Here is a 20,851-nt window from a genome sequence, read left to right as displayed (position 1 = left end):
ATATATATATATATATATATATATATATATATATATATATATATATATATATATGTTTTATCACATATGCTTTAAAACTGTCATATTATGAAGAGAGGCAGATGAGATTACCACACACACACACACACTTTTCAGATCATTCCAATGCCCCTGACCACAGGAACTGGACCTATTACATTCTGCCTTAAAATGTCAGTAAAATAAGAACAAGCGTGATTCTGATTTCACAGAAACAAGAAGTCATAATATGCTTTATATGAATTAATTAGCTTTAGCCTTGTCCATGTCACTGGGGACAAGAGCTTATATGAACCTCATTATTTTGGGATTATGTTTGACTCATACAAATTTAACTTGGTTGCAAAATCCCATGAAACTGCCTCACCTACATGATCTTCACTGTATAATTAGCTAAAAAATGTTTTGATCAGAACCTTACTTCAATGTCACTGCAAGGAAGGATAGGGTTCCTCTATTATAACAGTCCTTTGTTGTTTCAAGCAACCACACAATTGTTTTCAACAAGAAAGACAGGTCTGTTTTGTTGACAGCTATGTAAACACAGGGTTTTTAGTTCATTGTGAATTGTGTATCATGTGAAGATTTGCAATGACACTAAGGAAGCATTGAAATGTTGAGTGCTGAGTATAACTTGTCACGTGTTGGATTTAGTTTTATTTTGTACACTGCTGCCTCAATTGGCCCTGCACATAATACATTAATTCTGAGATTCCACTTGAGGGCACTCACAAACTGATTCCACTTAAAGGGATAGTTCACCCAAAAATGAAAATTCTCTTATCATTTACTCACCCACATGCCATCCTAGATATGCATGACTTTCTTTCTTCAGCAAAACACAAACAAAGATTTTTAGAAGAATATCTCAGCTCTGTAGGTCCTCACAATGCAAGTGAATGGGTGGCAAAATTTTTTTCCAAAATGCACATACAGTAAACACAGAATAAAAGTCATCCATAAGATTCCAGTGGTTAAATCCACATCTTCAAAAGCAATATCATAGGTGTGGGTGAGAAACAGTTCAATATTTAAGTCATTCTTTTGTTTTGGGTGATTTGCATTCTTCGTGCATGTCATGCCCTACTGGGCAGGTAGGATCATTTATGGTTAAAACCGACTTACAAATATTGACAATTTTTTTATCTGTTTCTCACCCACACCTATCATATTGCTTCAGAAGGTATCAATTTAACCACTGGAGTCTTATAGAATACTTTTATGTTGACCTCATGTGCATTTTGGAGCTTAAAGCTTTTGGCACCCATTCACTTGCATTGTATATACCTACAGGGCTGAGATATTTTTCTAAAAACCTTCGTTTGTGTTCAGCAGAAGAAAGAAAGTCATACACATCTGGGATGGCATAAGGGTGAGTACATTTTGTCTGTTTGTCTGCTGTAAGCAGTTTTTTGTAATAAAGATTTTTAGGATTTTTAGGAAAACAATGCAAGTGGATGGTGGACAGAACTTTAAAGCTCCACAAAGCACATAAAGTCATCATAAAAGTTACCCATAAAATTCCAGTGGTTAAATCCATGTCTTCAGAAGTGATATGATAGGTGTGGGTAAGAAACAGATCAATATTTAAGTTCTTTTTTACTGTAAATCTACTTTCAGAAAGCCCTCCTATGCATGTTCATGGATCAGGAGAGGTCTTCGCTTTCTTGGTGCATATCACCACCTACTGGACTGTTGTGCAAATATGATTTATTTATTCTTTTCCTTTGCTTTGTCCCTCCTTTTTTTCTCCTCCCTGCCCAGTAGGTGTGATATGCATGAAGAATGCTAACCGGCAAAAAACAGAAGAAGAACTTGGTCCTCTCATGAACGTGCATGGCAGTGCTGGTGAAAGTGTAGATTTGTAGTAAAAAGGACTTAAATATCGATCTGTTTCTCAAACACACCTATCATATCACTTCTGAAGAGATGGATTTAACCCCTGGAGTCGTATCGATTATTTTATGTTGCCTTTATATGCTTTATGGAGCTTCAAAGTTCTGGCCACCATTTGCTTGCATTGAATGGACCAACAGTACTTCTTTTGTGTTCTGCTGAAGAAAGAAAGAAATTCATACAAATCTGAGATGGCATGAGGGTGAGTAAATGATGAGAGGATTTTAATTTTGGGGTGAACTATCCCTTTAAGTGATAAACTTTCAGTCTATGGTGATGGATGCAATGACAAGAATGAACCTGCAGAGAGCGAGAATGAGCGCAGTGCTGAAAGTCCAAGAGCTCTGCAGCAACCTTCAGGACAAGGTCACCTTAACATGCATTGCACACACCCTGTTTGTGAGGTCACACAACTAGAATATATATAAATACTCAAGAAAAACATCTATTTTCAACCCATACTTGGTGCATACCTGGAGGAGAACAAAATAAATGTGTTTCAGGAGCCACTAAATTTATCATGATGATATCGACAAATCAGCAGTTTTGTGAGAAAGATATTTGAGCACATCATTGTTGTTTCTAAGCTGTAGTTCAGTGGAAATTGCATGAAAAAGTTGACTGTATATACGCTTTAGGCAAATCAGAATGGTCTATTATGAACAGACCTTTTGGGAGAATACAGTAGAATAATTTGTGTTGTCACATTCTGTCTTACTAATATCTAAATCATATAATCAACAATTTTCCAAAGAATCGCACGCATGGATATTCTCAGAAGGGAATTGTTTCAGTCAATAATGGAGCTTAGCTGAAAAAGAAAAACTGGCAGGTTGCAACAGAAAATACTGCAACAAACGTCCTGCAATGCTTCCAGGTAGGGCACGTACAGTATGTGTAGCAGTGTCCTCGATGGCAGCGGATGTCCCATTTTCTTTAAAATCATGCAGGAAATGTTGCTTAAACACATGCTAAGACTGCTTGAATCAGCTTTACAATATATACAAACCTTCTCTGTACACCACAAACCTCCGTAATCTGTAATAAAAACAACTGTTTGACTTTAAAAGTTTCGAACTGATCTAATATGATTACCCTGCATCATTTAAGGGACATTTATTATTCTTATTAATTTTGCTTAAATCTATAGGTTGAGAAGAAATTTGCCATGGGAATTGTATTTTTAGAAAGGCATTGAACACTTCTAAACTTTTTAGAGGATAGTTAGGCCAATCATTTAAATTGTGTCCAATTTAAGATAGCAGTTGGCATCAGAGCAAGAAAATACAGGTGAAAAATCACAGCAAAATACAACTCCAGCATCCACAAGTGTATCCAGTAAACCCAAATAGAGTTTAAAAACCCAGAGTCACCTATTTTGTCATGCATTAATTACAAAGAAGGCTCTTTATTGATCCACCAAGTATGCCTCATTTCTATATTGAACACATAGAAGCCAGTCTGTGCTGCTTATAAACACATTATGAAACAATGAGGTTGTTAAGTGGAATCCTGTTATTTTTAGCTTGTGTTGACTGGAGCGAGCTGCAGAAAACGTTTCTGTCTGAGGTGTTGTGATAGGGTCTCATGCTGCTCTCTGGGTACTCCTGTAAATTCCAAGTCTGTTGCACATAGACACTGCTGAGCTAGTTGCCGTGGCAACAGAGACAGTGAATCAGCGAATGTCTTCTAAGGTGACAGATGAGACTTATTATTTGACAGAGAGGAAAACCTGCTTGTCGCACTAAAAAAACTCAAAAAAAAAAAAAAAGGTTTATTCATGCTGAGGGTCCTTAAAGGTGTTTGAAGGAGTTATCTTGCTTTCAAATTCTGTGCCAGCCCTAATGGTCTTCCTTATTAAGGAAAATACAGGGGAACAGAGACATGTTATTGATGCTCCAGAGATGTGATGTAACAAGAATAATCTATGTAAGGGATAATGTACCACCAGCCAGTGATTATTGCAAAATAATCAGGGTGATCAGTCTTGTATCACCCTGAATGGGGTTATTTTGCTATTATGATTGGCTGACTGTACATTGCCCCTCTTGTAACATGGCTACTTAATAAATAAATAAATATTGTGCGAGAAGAGAAAAAACTACAAAGTGAAATGAGAAGCTACAGAGGGGTCCAAATGTCTGAGATTTTTCTTCACTGAATACTCGATATTAACGGAAAGTTTCAGGATTTTGAAAAAATTATAATAAATAAATGGCTATGAATTAAAATAAACAAGATATATTTCAGATTCTGCACTATTTCTAGGTCACAAATCAAATGTAAGCACATACAAATTGATATGCTGATAATATAATTTGTATTGTTAATTTTGTATAAAAAAATGCACACAAAAAATACAAATAAATAAATAATAATAATAAAACATTTTTACTAGTGGTTTCAGACTTTTGGACCCCATTTGTGTGTCAGAAATAATTTTTTTAAGGATAATGGACAATTCTACAGTTTAGAGATCTAAGACATTTAAGCACAGGATGACCAATGGGACTGATCAATAAGTGTAGGAATTAGAATATGTGCTTATCTCTGTTGCCACAATGTGAAATAAAGAAATGAGAAATGTTATAATATTTATAAAATTTTATTGGTATTTATGATATCATTTCCCATTATTCGGACAGCGCATCTCACAATTGTGACAAGAAGGGCCCTACAAACATGCTGGTGCCAAGGGGTTTGCAGGATCTTAATGTGTACTTGGCCTGTGTAAGTACTGTAGTGTAGGCCTGTGCTTATGTCTTGTGTCATTGGCGTCACCAGGGTTGGGAGGGTTACTTTTGAAATGTATTCCACTACAGATTACAGAATACATGCTGTAAAATGTAATTTGTAACGTTTCTGTTAGATTACTCAAGGTCAGTAATGTATTCTAAATACTTTGGATTACTTCTTCAGCACTGGTAGATTTTTTCACTTGTTTTGACTATAAAAACTCTGCCAGTACAGTAAGACAAAATACACGTTAAAAATACATTCTCTGAAAAACCTAAATATCTTATGCAGTGTTGTTTCTAAAACAAGATAAATAGAATTTATCTCGTTTTAAGGATTTTTAGATATTTTTACAGGAAAACAATACAAAAATTATCAAGAATATGATTTTTGCCCTAACATCAAAGGTCTTACTAGAAAAAGAAATTATGATCCAATGTGAATTTTCTTGATAAAAAAATATGATCGTGGCTGGTAACACATGTAAAATGGCTAGAAATAGCATTTTAGCTTAGTGTAAAGCTGACAATTTACACAAGGTTTATTTCTATTTCTTCTGCTCCAAACTTACTTCAAACGTACTTCTCTGTCTGCTCGTATGAATGTAACATCATAAGAAAGTGTTTCACCGCTGTTCAAATGCACTTTGGATGGCATCATTTATATTTATAAATGTTTTCCATCTGAAAGGACTAAATATTAAATGAAACAAATGACAATAAAATGCAAAGTAATCTCTTCAGAAATCAAAATACTTTTTGAATGTAACTGTATTATAATGACCAATTATTTAAATTGTAACTGCAATGGAATACAGTTACTTATATTTTATATTTTAAATACGTAATCCCGTTACTTGTATTTCATTACTCCCCAACCCTGGGCGTCACACATATAATAGTTACTAAGACATCCATAGTTTTCATATGAACTTTTCTGCAACAGCACCTGCTTTGCTGAGTAATCAAGAGTAGCTATCACCTGGAACATCAGCACGGGAAGTCAGTATTTGGTGTGGTGTGAAATTGACTTATCTTCTGATCTACAACTCTTTGTTGGGGCACCAGCCAAATGTAAATAGTGTTCCAAGGTGGTTAATTTCTTGATCAGGGATGAACGTGTGGGTGTGTGTGGACACTGGGGAAATAAAACAAAACTGGTCTTTAAAACAAATACAAATACAGAAAGCTTGAACTGTGTTCTCAGACAAGGGCATTATTTTTGAGTTATTTGTTGTCATTTTATACAATTGATAAATTACTACAGGTGTTGTCCAAAACAATGGTTTGATATGTTTGTATGTTGCCTTTTTATTTGGTGATTCTTTAATCGTTTTGTGCTTCATAATCGATTACTGTTTAAATCTTCTCAAAAGTGACAACTCACGAAAAAAAAAAAAAAGATTTTGTGGTGAAGTGTACTAGAAAAGATTAAGTACTTTCTGTATTAAATTAGTTTAAGCGTGAACTTGAAAATATGGAGTAAATTCTACATTTGTTTTTAATTCTAACATGTAAAAATTAATGCTCTTGCTTATAAGTAAACATTATTTAGGATTATTTGTTATCTTAAAGGGATAGCTCACCCAAAAATGAAAATCTCTCATCATTTACTCACCCTCATGCCGTCCCAGATGTGCATGACTTTCTTTCTTCAACAGAAGACAAATGAAGATTTGTAGAGGAATATTTTAGCTCTAGGTCCACACAATGAAAGTGGATGGTGATCAGCAATTTAACGCTCCAAAAAGCATAGACAATTGTAGTAAAAGTAATCCATTATTCCTCTACAAATCTCCGTTTGTGTTCTGCTGAAGAAAAAAGTTACACACATCTGGGATGGCATGAGGGTGAGTAAATGATGAGAGCATTTTCATTTTTTGGTGAACTATTCCTTTAACAATGTGTTGTCATGTAAAGTAGAAAACCTTGTCATATTTATTTGCTAATTTGAGTAAATTTCACTGGTAAATAAAATAAGTAAAGTTTACTTTGGGTTCCAGCATGCACTGTGTTTGAATAATAAATAAGCTTGCATGGTTTCACTTTTTACAAGTTTATTTTAAGTAGGTTGTACTTTATAAGAACAATCTACTTTTTATTTTTTAGATTGTTATCATTAAAATTTACTTGGAAAAACTGTGCAAAAGTTAGCTAAATAAAAATTAAGTAAATTTTACTGGTCATTATTTTCAGTGTTTATAGTTAATCTGTCTATCTATCTATCAAGACACACCATACTCTTTAATTGCAAACGTGAAAATACTCTTTTACTCTTATTTGTTCTGACAACGGTCTTTGTTGCTCTACTTCAGGAGCCGACATGCATCTTCATCTATCTGCATGCACTGTCTAACTATAACAGCCTAGCAAATTGGAAGTACAGGTAGACGGGTATTTGCCGATGGGCATCCTAGATCAGTTTGACGCACTGACCACGCGTTAAACGTATCTGGCTTTTGCGTCATGCGTTTTTACATCTCTCCTGTCAACCTGTCCTGTTCTTACCGAGGCTTTTACGTCTCGTTACGCAATCCTATTGTGAAGTGATTCCCTCCCCAATTTCGTGAGCTGCACGACTGTGTTACGTGATTGGAGGTTCTGTTTGTAATTTGCTGGTCCAGACCCGGAGAGGAGCGCTGGGTGGATGTGGGCGGGACCTGCGCTCTCCGCTGGATTTATTACGCGGGGCACCTTGGAAAGAGCCGGGTACGGCTCCATGTCACGGTGGGCTTAGTGCTCCGGGAAAGGGTGTAGTGTTTAAAAGGAGGCAAGAGAGGAGACCAGAAGGAACCCACCGTTAAAGGGGATAAACAAAACGATACAATAAATCATGCCTGCTCAAAATAAAGATGACGGAGGTTGGAAGTCGTATTTGTGGAATTCGGAGAAGAAGGAATTTCTTGGGCGCACCGGTGGTAGTTGGTGTAAGTATAGCCTATAGATTATGTATCGACAATATCGGTCGATTTCAGAACGTTGGACAGCGCTGTGAAGGCTGTTACCGCCCGTTAATTGCTGCTACCACCGTTTATTTAGCAGGTACAGATGGATCGGCAGTCTGGTCACGATGCAACCTGTATGATTTGACTTTGCAGCAAATGTCTAGCGGACTTTCTTCGACATCGGTGAATAAAAGATATATGGACTTAAAGCGAAGTTTAAGGATGTATTTTGATAGTCCACTGTAATTTGTTAACAAGCAGATTTTTTTTAAATATTTTTTTTTTTTTTTTGTATTATTATTTTTTTTTAATCCACCTGTTTAACCAAGCTTATAGTTTTAACGATGGGTTTAATGTATTCCGCGTTTTCTACCCAATTAAAAAAAAAAAAAAAAAAAGGAAAAAGGAAATAAAATAAAAAATCAAACAAGTGTATTATGTACGCTGTGCACGATTTCGATGCGGGATGGCAAAACAAAAGGTCAATGGATAGCATCACGTTATTGGTCCGCGCGATTTTGGTTGTTTCATTCTAAGCTGTATTTTAATAAATAAAAAATATATGTACATTTTGTAATAATGTAACTATGAAAAAAATAACAAGAAGATAAAGATGATAGGCATAGCTATGCTGTTGTGTTTACAAAAAGGGAATTGATTAATCTATGTCCTTGCCAGGAAATCAATAAGCACGTAATTGAATTTGCATACTTGTCATTATAAATGTGACATACAGAAAGGGTTAAAAATGCATCATTGTTCAAGGTGACTCAAGGTGAAAGGCCTAGTCTGTTGGGTCTGAGTGATATCACTGTTCATCAAAGGTGTCACTGAATCTTGACATAATGTATTTGAGGCGCAGGAGTTACTAATTTATTACCATGTCTGTGCTGCTCATGTAGCTCACTCAATAAACTTATTTGTCCACAGATATGCATATGTGCCTGTACTTCAGTTGCACATGCACAAGGAGAACTGAGATAGTGTTAACAGGGTCCAACTTGATCAAAGGGGACACAGATCACCCTAATGGTGACATCTCACGAAACAACTATTTGCAACAAAACAACATAAATAATACTACAAAAGAGCTAAAACCTCTATACATTCTTAATAGCTATTTAAAAGCCCCCATTGGTTCCCTTTTACCAAGGAAGCATAATTAAATTTTCAAGCGCAAGGCAGTGCAGGTATTCCCCATAGCCTCAATTTTGTACTCAATAGTTTGAGTTATTAACACTTATAATATTAAGTCTTTTTTAAGAAAAGATTTTTAAAGAAAAATAAGTTCAAGAAACTTGGATATTTGAGTTATGAGCCTACAACTTGTCATTTCAAGTGATGTTTAATTAAGACAACTTGGTTTTACTCATGACAACTGGTAACAGTTGTAACAGTAAAATCAATGCTAATCCAAGAGCTATTTATTAAGTGTAAAAAGTTCCATCAGGAGGTCTGCCTGTCATTACTATTTGAAACGTTGAAATGTCCTGCGTAAGCAAAGCATTACAACATTACCTTTAGACATGGAAAGACATATAAACCTATAAGTTAATCCTCCAGAGATATCTGATGGCCATTTCATCGTCTAGTAAGGAAAATGCTCAGGTTGATATTTTTACAGGGCTCTGGACCCAGTGACCTTCTGTCATTGCTTTATGCACCACTGGACACTTCATAGTCCTTGTGCATGGGTATTTTAAATGGATCTCTATCTAATCATTGTGTCTAATTCTGGTGTGCATCATCTTAGTAGACTGCCAACAAAATATTTTGGGATAAAAGTGGTAAGACGGGTTTGACCAGTCAGGACTTAACAAGTGAGCTTACTGGTTTTACTGCATTGCGATGTCCCTACACATTGTTGATGTTTAAGACATTGCGATTACTCACCATATCTCGTCATGCTGGCACCTCTATGTCCTTCTGGGGACAGAATGATGACATTTGTATTACTGGTATGCTGTCAGCACATTTGCCTGTTTGATGCAACATCAGGTAGCTTCCGGGGATCAAATCCTTCGAAGTAGGGATTTCCAATAATGGATTTTATATGGATAATAAGTTCTGGTTAATTATGTTTTTAGGATTATCAGTGTCCTTTTTCTACAAAGAGGACACACGTCACTCCCTTTCATAGAATTTTTAATTATCCATTAAAACTTAAAATGAAAACAATCAAAGACATGTTGAGAATACATTCACAATGACATCAGGTCTATTCACAATGTCTCCCTTTCACCAGCATACTGAAATATTTCCCAATTCTCTCTTTTTCCACAGCAAAAATCTTATTGTTCTATCTCATTTTTTATGGCTTTTTGGCTGGGATCTTCATAGGCACCATCCAGATTCTCCTCTTCACCCTGAGCGATTACAAACCCACCTGGCAGGACAGAGTCACTCCTCCAGGTAACAGCTCTATTGCGGTGACTGTCTCTCCATTTATATCCCTCATAAAAGTTATTGCCTGTGTAAAATTAAGTTTAACTGGACTTAAAAAGCAAGGTTTCCCAACCCAGGATTCACAGACACTTAGAGGTAGATGATGGAACTGCAGTGGGTTGGTGAGATATAAATTCCAATGCTGAATTAAATTAAAATATAAAATGGCTAAAATTAAAATAATCAAATTATAACACTTTATTCAGATTTTTCACACAAAAAGGGTAACTGATTTATTAATTATTTTTATTAAAGACACCATGACATATTTTGATAAACTCACTTCAGAACAAATTATTTTCTGTGTTGACACATTTCCTTTTGAAACAGGAAGTTGGGGAGGACATATCAAAAAGCCTTTCCTTTTTATAAGTAGCCAACAACCTTAGTTTATGTCACAGCCCATAAAAACAAAACAAAAAGCAAGAACATGATTTGCTTGGTTCCAGGCACCATTAGATGGTGAAACAGACATTCTTATTCTAGAGAGCATTTTATAAGACAAACATATGCTTACGCATCAATAATGGTCCAGGAAGAGAAAGGCTGTCAATTGTAAATGCATATCTGCAAAAACGTCTTTGTTTGTTAACTTTTAGAGGTACACTACAATAATTATGGCCTCAAAGCTAACAGACATAAGAGCCACAAAACTCAAATTTGAATTTCATTGGGCCTTGAAAGGTTTGAACTAGGGCTGTCGATTAAATGTGTTAATTCATTGCAATTAATTACTGTATATAAAGAATAATGCATTTAATCATGTCCCCGGAATATTCCTATACCATCGGAGCAATACAAGCTTGAAGTACCAACTGCGCGGAGTGTCCGCTTGTGGCCCAGATTTTCGACATGCGGACATTTCGTCTGTGCGCGTGTACATGCACCTGACATTTACTGTACTTAAAGAGTATCACAAAGCATTTGTAGTGTGCATGCGTCAAACACGTTCATATTCGCTCAAGCTCAAAAGAGTATACTTGGAAAGGCAACGCGGTCGACCAGGCGCAATCTGATCCGAAACGCAGAAAAACGAAGTATAACCGGGCCATCAGGCTTGCTTGACCCTAGCGACAGCCAGGGGCGGACTGGGAAGAAAATTCAGCCCGGGATTTTACATAGAAACTGGCCCAAAAGAGCAGGGGGTTGCTGTCCTTTTCTGCATATCGCTGCCCCCTGCTGCATATCGCTGCGCCGTTTTGTGGCACGTTCTGCATAACGCAGCAGCCCATGCGGCCCTATTTCACGGCCGGACCACTGGGAAAAGTCCCGGTTCTCCCAATGGCCAGTCCGCCACTGGCGACAGCTCAAGATGAGAACGCGTTACTGCATTCAAACACAGCTGGACTGAGCACAATTCAGATATCAAGACATGTTTTTCTAGGTTTCAAACAATGTTTAACTTGACAGCAACCTAAAAACACTGTTTATTATGATGCACCACAACCAAAGTGAGACCCTCCAAAGGCATGTAATTAATTACACAGAAGTGTAATTTATAATAAGATTAATAAGATTTGATTAATAAGATTAATCAATCAGCATATCATGTAATTATTTCAATTAAAATTTTTGATAGCCCTAGTTAGAAAATCATTCGACTTAAAATCTTAGGCAGTACGTATAGGGTCATAGGGGTTTATTAGACAAAAAAGGTTAGGAACCCCTTAAGTAATAGATAGCATAATGTAGGCTACTTTTGACACCAGCGGGGTCATAGATTGGCTGGAAGGCTATTATTTCTATTGCTGTCTAAGTTGCTGTTCCTCTTGCAGTTTACTGTGGGGTTAGAAGGGTTGGTTCAATTTCACAAACATTTGGTGGGTTCAGGGAACAGATCACAGGCTAAGAGAGTGCTGGGAAATTGGGATTTGAAAATCTGTTCATTTTAAGTCACAGCTGAAGCAATTCACATGTTTACTTGGTAAAACAGAAAGCATATGAGGGTTAGGGGAAATAGACTTGCAACTACAACAGACAAAGTTTAGGTACCTTAAAATGACATCACAATGTTCAGACAAACTGATGGATCTGCTCTTGGTATGGCTTATTTGGCTATTCATTTATTAACAACCAAAGCATGTTCCTTATGATTTATTTACAATTCTGAATCATTGAAGGCAAGGGGCATTCAAGCTTAGAGAACTGCAAACTACTTTCAGGACACTCTCTTTACCTTTTCTTCTTTTACAAGAGATGCAGTTTGATTTCATTTAAAACTCAGACCTCACATAGTATATAAGCGTTATCCAGCTGCAGCACCCAAAGCACACTTTGTTCAAACTTTAAATCATACTATTTAACTACTGCAAATATTTAAATAAATAATGTAATTAATTAAAAGGCACCTATTTCGTCAAAATTTCCTTTAAGATGAAGATTTCTACAATAGTAAAATTAGGATTTAAAATAAGATTAAATACATATGGCTTATTCCTTCCAGTAAAAAACAATGTGAACAAACAAATGCAATTTGCAGTTACAGTTCTATAAATGGATTGTTAGCTCTTAATATGGTTCTTTATAGTCAGTTATCATGAAGTTTGGAAACATTTCTCTTTGGGTTTCTTCATTGTTTCAGACTTGCCCAATTCAGGTCTTTGGCAACTTAATGCTTAGACAAATTAATGCTTAGATCATTCAACATTTTGGGAAGGTTCAACAGCTGATGACGCCATAGTAAACACATCTAAGATTATTCTGAGATATCACTGCTTTTGAAGGCATACTTAGAATTGTGTTTATCATCTGAACTGCTCACGAAGAATGCTGATTGGTCCAAAGAAGAATGAGTTGGGCAGGTTTTGCATGAACTAGACTGAGTTTGATGGACAGACATGTTGTCATTTACTTGTAATATGTTGATTTACATGTGCACAGGACTTACCCACTACCCACATTCAGACAAGGCAGAGCTGATGTTCTCACCGGATTATGTGGAGACATACATGAAATACACCAAAGCCATGAAAGATTTCCTATCGGCCTATGACTCAGATAACCAGCGGGACCAAATGCAGTTTGAAGACTGCGGAGGTACCAAATGAAACATTTGTCTCCTGTTATTTATGCAAGTTATGAATATGGATGTTGTCTCAGCAGTATTTGCGTTTTCTTTATTCTAAAACGTTATATTATTAATCAGTAGGAGCAAAACACTAGATCACATTTTTTTTTTTTTTTAACACATATTGTCACAAAGCAAATGCTGTCCAATCTGTACCATAAGTTTTCAATGTAGGGCAACAGAGAAATTCACATCAATAATTGAATTAGGAAAACAGCAATACTCATGGGCTTTACATGCTGTTTCTTTGAATGGCACTCCTGAATTAAAAATTTAATAAATAAAAAATAAAGACCTTAATATACACTGGTCACTGAATATATTTGCTAAATACATTTCTAAAAAAAATTTTTAACCAGAGCAGTTGCTGCAGTCGACTGTTTGTACACAACTAGAAAGCGGTGTGCAGATGTGCTGTCTTACAATCCTCTGTGTTTATTATTCTATAAATAAATATCTATGTATATTTTCACAGATGAACCCCAGGATTACAAGAACAGAGGGGATCTAGACAGTGATATTGGTGTTAGGAAGGCGTGTCAGTTCTCAAGGTCTTGGCTTGGGCCCTGCTCCGGCCTTGGGGACAATGGTGATTTTGGATTCTCAGAGGGGAAGCCCTGCTTGATTGTCAAGCTCAACAGGATCGTAAACTTTAAACCCAAGGTTTGTTTATTAATAGCAATTCACAAAGTTTTATTTACAAAATGTTCACAGGATCTTGCATGGTTTGTTTTGAGAATATTTTTTTCCTTGGGTTTCGATTTCTACCTGACTAGAATTTCCACCATTTTGGAATTTAACTCATACCTGCCAACACTCTCGATTTTACCGGGTTTCTCCCGTTTTTCCACCCCTCCTCCCATTGTACTCCTGATTTACAATTTCTCCCGATAAACTCACGATTTTCCACATCCACACTTTGCATACGGGATCACCCCGTATTTAAATATGAAACGATGCATCCCATATCGAATCAATACGGGACGCGATTTGTCCCATAAGCTGGTCAGATGGCATCATGGCAAAATCGTTCCAGATCATTAACGGTGATATAAATTGGAAATTTTTAATATGGTGAGTAAGGGGTCATCTGAAAAGCCCACACATTGTGCTGAAACATGCTAATACTGTGGAGGGTGTGGTATGGGACCATCTGAAAAGTCACACATTGTGCTAAACCTGCAGATTTTTTATTTTTTTTTATTGAAAAACAGTTCAATATAAATGTTCAATAAGATGTACAAAATTACACATCTAACAATGTATGAATACAATCACTGAGTCATAAAGACAAGAAGTACAGGTGAAGGAAAAATATAAATAATTAAAATAAAGTAAATAAAAAAAAAAAACTTAAAAATACATATAAATCAACACAAATGTATACATAAATACGATTAAGATAAATAATCAAAGAAATAAAAAATAATTATATATTTTTTATAAATCATGGGTCAGGAAAGTTCTCAGCATATAAGAAAAGATATACACTTTTTATTATTAATAAAAAAGCATTTTATTGCTAAAACTGTGAAGGATGTGGTAAGGGACTATCTGAATACATGGTCAGTTTCTTGTTATTATTTTAATGTAGAATTACTGACTGCTGCCGCTCCCTATACGCATATTACGCAGTCTGCATAGTGCACCTACTCCTTACGGGGCACCATCTTACCCAGAAACTCCACCGGCTGCCATTCCTTGCATATATGTACCACGTAACCACGTTTTTATTTTCATCCCCATTTTCCAATAAATCTGTAACAAATTTGATGCAGAATCTGACAAACAGAAAAAAACTGTTTTGTTGATAGTTTGGAAACAAAAATGATAAAAATGGGCTAAAATAATTATAAATTCATAATGCATTGGCTGAAAGTATGCTTTTCATGTCCTCATATTTTTTGGGTTGTTTTACCATGTTACCTGTCTGCCATTTTACATTTAATTGTAAACTGTTTATCTGCTACTCTTCCTACACATGTTCTAATATTCACCCAAATTTTGTCATATAATCTTCAAACCAAACCTCACAAAAGTGACCAAAGGGATTTTTTGATTTTCGACCCCATTTTCCAATAAATCTGTAGCAAATATGATGGCGATTCTAACTAACACGAAGTAAGCATATACAGTATCTTGACAATGCTTTGGCAAACTGAAATAAAACTTTGATTTATTGACAATTTGTTGACAAAAATCATAAAAATGGGCTAAAATCCTTCATCTTCAGAATCCTTTGGCAAATTATGCTTCTCTTCTCTTCATATTTCTATTTACCAGTCCGCCATTTAACCATTTTTTTTTTTTTGTTTTACTACTCCTCCTACACATTTTATCAGTTGTCACCAAAATTATGTCAAATAATCTTCAAACCAAGCCTCACAAAAGTGACTAAATGGATTTTTTTTTTTTTTACCCCATTTTCCAATAAATCTTTTATGAATTTGGCATAGAAGCCAACAAACAGGTAGTGAGCTAAACCTTCTCATAACATTTGAACTGGTCAACCTACAATTTTAGTTCTGCCATCCTCTGGGTTTTTGGTCATACCAAATTCAATACACTTTCTGTCATTTTAGTTAAAAATGTTTTTTCCCTTTTAGCCACCAGGGTCAAATGAAAGCATTCCAGAAGAGGCATGGCACAAAGTCCAGTCCAATGTGATCCCGCTGCACTGCACAAACAAGGTAAGTAATCAATTCAGCTACTGTGTTGGTCGTTATCATATGTTCTGCACTTATTTACTGTGTTAAACTGATTTAAAAATGGTGCTTATTGACATCAACTTCTTTGAAACATCTTTAGAAAGAAGAGGATGCAGGTAAGCTCGGGGAGGTTAAGTACTACGGTATCGGAGAAGGCTTCCCCCTTCAGTATTATCCCTACTACGGGAAAATCCTGCACCCCCATTACCTGCAGCCTCTGGTGGCCATCCAGTTTGTCAACATCACCTTGAATACGGAAATCCGCGTCGAGTGCAGAGTGTTCGGGGAAAACATTTATTACAATGACAAGGATCGCTATCAGGGACGATTTGATATTAAAATTAATGTCCGCAAGTCATGACCTCTGAACTAGTGTACCTCAACTCTCTCCCTATTTAAAGGCAAACTAAGGCCCCTCTTCTGACCTGAGATACAAAGGCACCAGAGACAAGTTTCTCACCACTGGGTTTTACCGAAGGGATGTTTTTTGAATGTACAAGTGTCTCATGTCAGAAAGTGGCCTCATTATAGTTTAGGAGAGACTAATAAATAAAAAAGAATATTTAAAATGCTAGTCAAATACATACCATCTTAAACATGTGGGACCTAACATTGTCTGTACTCTTTCCTTCAAGCTTTTCTGCTTTCAGTCTAGGGTTAGAATGTAATTGCCTGGAGGATTAGCCATAGCATAGAATATTTATTCTGCTACTGAATGAGAACTGTCCATGATCAATGGGGTATGTTGTTTTACTGTAAATTACATTTCCTCTACCGATGTATCCAGCACTGTTTTGTCTCTCTTGTATTGTATTGCTGCCTTGTGTGATTTACCTATATTTAGAAAGTGCACAGTAGTTGCATATGTAGGTTGTTTCAAGCCATGTGTGTGATTCAGCTTCATTTGTCAAATGTGCCTACATATGCTGTATGTATAGTTACTTAATAGAAATACACTGGCCTCTTAACATTGCCTTTTCGGGGTATTGATGTTCTATTTGCATCTTTTAGGTGTAATCGGTGGGTAATTTACTTTAATTCCTAAAATCACTACAATGTAGGGAAGATTGTACTTCTAATTGCTGTTTGGTTTTCACTGAATGTATATTTTGCTTTTTGATTATCACATGTGGAGGGACCTAAAACTGCAGTTTTTGTTTTTATGACTCAGTGTTTTCTTTCTTGCCTCGTCAGTTTTCTTCTCATCACATGACATCTCAGACATCACATAGTGTGGTTGAATGTTCTAAACTGGAATATTTAAAAGCTGTGACCTTATATATTCTGTTTGTTAATGATGCCAAAGCCATTAAGATTATTATAGATTCTTTCAGAATTAATGCAATACCCTGTCCATCGGGATGTTTCGTAGGTGTGTGCAGTCAGTGTCAGCCATCAGAAATATCAAATTACACAATCCTACAGGCTCTCATGTTGAAACTAAACTGGAAAAAAGACTAACCAAAATAAAGCTGAGACTCTAAAGTTGTGGTGATGTTTTTATTCTATACATCCTTGCAAATATTGTTTTGATGAAAAGTCATTCTAAGCTTTTCTGTGTTTACTTTTATTTATTACTTTAGATATACAGTAGGTTTCACATTCAAGTTGCTTTTCAAGGCAAGCATTATTATTGTTGCTCAAAATGAAGCTAGCATTAGTTCAGGCAGGTCAACCTGCAATCAGTTGATGCTCAGCTGATTATGAAGTCTACCAATACAATTTAGACGCTCATCAGAGCGGTTCTATTTAAGTCCTCCATTTATATGCAATGCCTCAGCTGCCTTTCGATTGCATGGATGCAAGCTGCACTTTGGCTGACACCTTATTTCTGTATGGCAAGCTGCTTATAGCACCACTCTTATGCTTATTGACATGAGAATACAGCTTTTAGCACATTTTTTCTTCACTCACTGTGGACACGTTGGGCTCGATAAGTGCATCTCTTCCTGGGTAATGCTGATATTCTGATCCAACAGCCACATAAGGAGAAATTTGCGTCTTGACAGCGACACTCCATGTATTTACTGGCCCACAGAGAATTCTGTTATTTCAGCCTCAACATTTAAGTTAGCAACTTTGGTATTTAAAACTTGCTTTGCTCGTGTCCTGAACTTCATAGGATTATATTGACTCCCTCACCATCCGGACTGGAAAGCCCACAAACATCGGAATTCATCGTAGTTCAACCACCACCAGGCGCAGACTGGCCATTGGGAAGTTCGGGAATTTTCCCGGTGGACCGGTTTTGTGAGGGCCAGTCTTTTTTTCCCAACCCTGGCATTATATAGCCTATATACAGATATTCAATAGGTCATCTTAGCTGCAGCGACACAGCTGGTGCAATCCGTAATAGCAGGTAGCAGTTGCCATCACAACTGAAAGTATCTAGCACTTGAGCAGTTAGTATCTAGTACTCGTTGAAAGTATCTAGTATGTTGCCGAAACATGGATAGAAAAAGAAAACCTGCAGCCGGTGTACTGAAAATATATTCTACCTATCAGGATGAGCTACCAACGCTATAATCGCATAGTTTTAGGGTTAGGGCTTAGTATAGCCTCACACCAAATACACTACATGATAGTTATGCTGGTAGCACATCCTGATAGGTATTATCTGCCAGACAAGATGTGCTACCTATAGGTTTTTAACACTTTTCATGCTGTTGTAGTACATACCGCCAGGTTCTCCCATGCCTCCCGACTTGTGCTACCCTTGTTGTAGCTTTACACATCACTTTTTTTACTGCTTTTACTGGAAACACAGACTGTCAGAACACCGGCGGTGCAGAGAAGGTGCGCCACAAAAACGGATTTATTTAAGCAGTCTGCAGGTGGTGATGAGGACAGTGGCGAAGAGGCAGAAACATCAAAGTGGAGTGAGCAGGGAGCAGGTGCTTTGTCAGGTGATCGTTACATTAATTCAACTTTGAATTTTTGCTTTCTGTACACACAAATATGGGGAGGAAAACCATTAGAAAAAATTAGTTTAATCGTTTTACATATTAGCTTAACACAAACAATACAAATGAACAGATTGTGTTTTTTTTATTTTTTATTAATGATTCGTTGATTGAGAAACTGTATCAAATTGGGGCCGTTTGACAGCAAATTCCCGGGCTGCTTTTTGTTGCCAGTCCGCCCCTGACCACCACACCATATACGAAGAATCTCTGTTGTTCCTGAGCCTCACCCCTCCAAGACCCACGCTCCTCACTGGCTACTGCAGGCCTAAAGCAGCACCTCTGGCCAGCACTGATATAACCACTCAGCTGCCATTCTCCCCATGTATGCCCTTATACTCCCAGGTAATGTCAGTTTTGGTTAAATAATTCTGCTTTGTTCTATATGGCTTGCTGTGGCGCATATGGGCATACTTCACATCAGGGCTTTTCATTTTGCTGCCTGCAATTGGGACCAATGTCTGATTTATTCTGATAATCATCTAGCAGTCTAATCATCAGAGCACTCAGCTCAACCACATTGGTGGTTTAAACAACGCTCTGTGCAACAGCATTCAACACTCAGCAATACGTGCAACAACTTCAGTTGTCAGTTGGCACAGATAAGGACCAGTTTGCACATATTTAAGTTCCCTTTCAAGTCGGTCATGTATGCTGTGTCATAGCTGACATTATTGGATTTATTCCCGCAGGCGTCACAAATCTCTGAAACTCTTTAAAATCTTGTCCATTTTAATTGGCAGATAGCGCTTTGTGCTCCGCCTCCCTCGCGCGCATCAGCAGGCGTATATAATGGCAGTGCACAGTGCTATCGCTTCAGAATTTTCTCATTCAGGGTGCCGATAATCTCTCTCTCGTACTGTGCATGGAAAATTGTATTTTCTTCTACTAGAATCACCGTCAAGACTGCACCTCTCACAGCGGGTAGATCAGAATTTTCTTCTACCCCCTGTGGTGCTCCGGTGATAGCAGATACTAACCTTCACCGTTGAACAGTAGTGTTGGAATTTTTCCTCCTGTGGACAGTGGGCGGACGAGACATCTTCGTCACTTTCACCACTGGCCCGTGGGCCTCAACGGAAATTATCCTTTGGATTATTCATTTATTGTATTGTATTTGATCATTTTCTGTATGCGTGTAACATAAGTGCTACAGCCTGATTGTGTTTGTGTGTATCTGTGCACAGTCTAAAAGAGACGTTTACTTAACAATGTCTTTTTAAAAATGGCGTTTTGTAAATGTTTTCCACCGTGTAAGCAGTATATCCCCTTATCCTCTGCCTGGGTCATTCGTCCTGGCCCTGTAGGATGACATCTTCCCTATTGGACATGGCCTACAGGTCAGCGGGTCAGGCTGGCTCGGCTTTGCACCATGGTGGTGCTGCAAGCCTACCAGGCTGATCTGCTGAGGGAAATAATCGTGAGCGGGCCAGATACCGAGTCCTTCACACAGCTGCTCCGCGCCACTGACATGGCTCTCTGGGCTACCAAGATCACCGCCCAAGCCATCAGCAGATCCATGGGTAGCCTGTTGTCTGCTGAGTGCCAACTCTGGCTTAATTTGTCAGAGATGTGTGACAGGTATAGAGCTGTGCTGTTAGATGCCCCGGTGTCTCAACAGGGCCTGTTCAGTGACGCCATTAGCGCTTGCACCGAAAAGTTTCAGCTGGCACAGAAGCAGTCGCATGCCTATAAGAACCTCTTGCAAAGGTGGGGGGCTCTGTAGCACCTCTGACTCGCTCGCACTCCTCCTCGGGTCAATGTCCCCAAATTCAGCAAGCCCGCTGCACCGCCACCATGGAAAATGGAGACAGAGCCCCCTGTGAAGTGCAAGATCGCGGTCCCAAAGTGCCCTCTTACCGGTGGGAGGCCTCCCGCCAAACCGGAGCTGCGTTCCTGACATCACTGGCATGAAGCAGGGACCAGAGCCCATGGACGTGTTCGTTTTGGCCACCAAGAGGACCTGGGTCATCCAGTCGAGTCCCCACAGAGCTTCAGTCATTCTCCCAGATGGTTCCCAGGACTGGCAATAAAATTGTGTTTATGTTTCCAGTGTTGTTGGCTTTGTGCCAAG

At 37.6% G+C, this 20,851-nt stretch overlaps 1 protein-coding gene across 1 annotated transcript; it reads left to right on the top strand.

Moving 5' to 3' along the window:
• The first annotated feature begins 7,330 nt into the window (after positions 1 to 7,330).
• LOC127445242 (sodium/potassium-transporting ATPase subunit beta-233-like) lies at positions 7,331 to 17,299 on the top strand. Its single transcript, XM_051705155.1, has 6 exons — positions 7,331 to 7,576; positions 9,878 to 10,006; positions 12,920 to 13,075; positions 13,582 to 13,769; positions 15,713 to 15,796; positions 15,915 to 17,299. The coding sequence occupies exons 1-6, from the start codon at positions 7,483 to 7,485 to the stop codon at positions 16,173 to 16,175; spliced, it is 912 nt and encodes a 303-aa protein (XP_051561115.1). The 5' UTR covers positions 7,331 to 7,482; the 3' UTR covers positions 16,176 to 17,299.
• Positions 17,300 to 20,851: the final 3,552 nt, after the last annotated feature.

Source organism: Myxocyprinus asiaticus, chromosome 8, assembly GCF_019703515.2.
Source record: "Myxocyprinus asiaticus isolate MX2 ecotype Aquarium Trade chromosome 8, UBuf_Myxa_2, whole genome shotgun sequence".
Classification (NCBI taxonomy): Eukaryota; Metazoa; Chordata; class Actinopteri; order Cypriniformes; family Catostomidae; genus Myxocyprinus; species Myxocyprinus asiaticus.
This window is presented reverse-complemented; position numbering and strand designations above follow the sequence as displayed.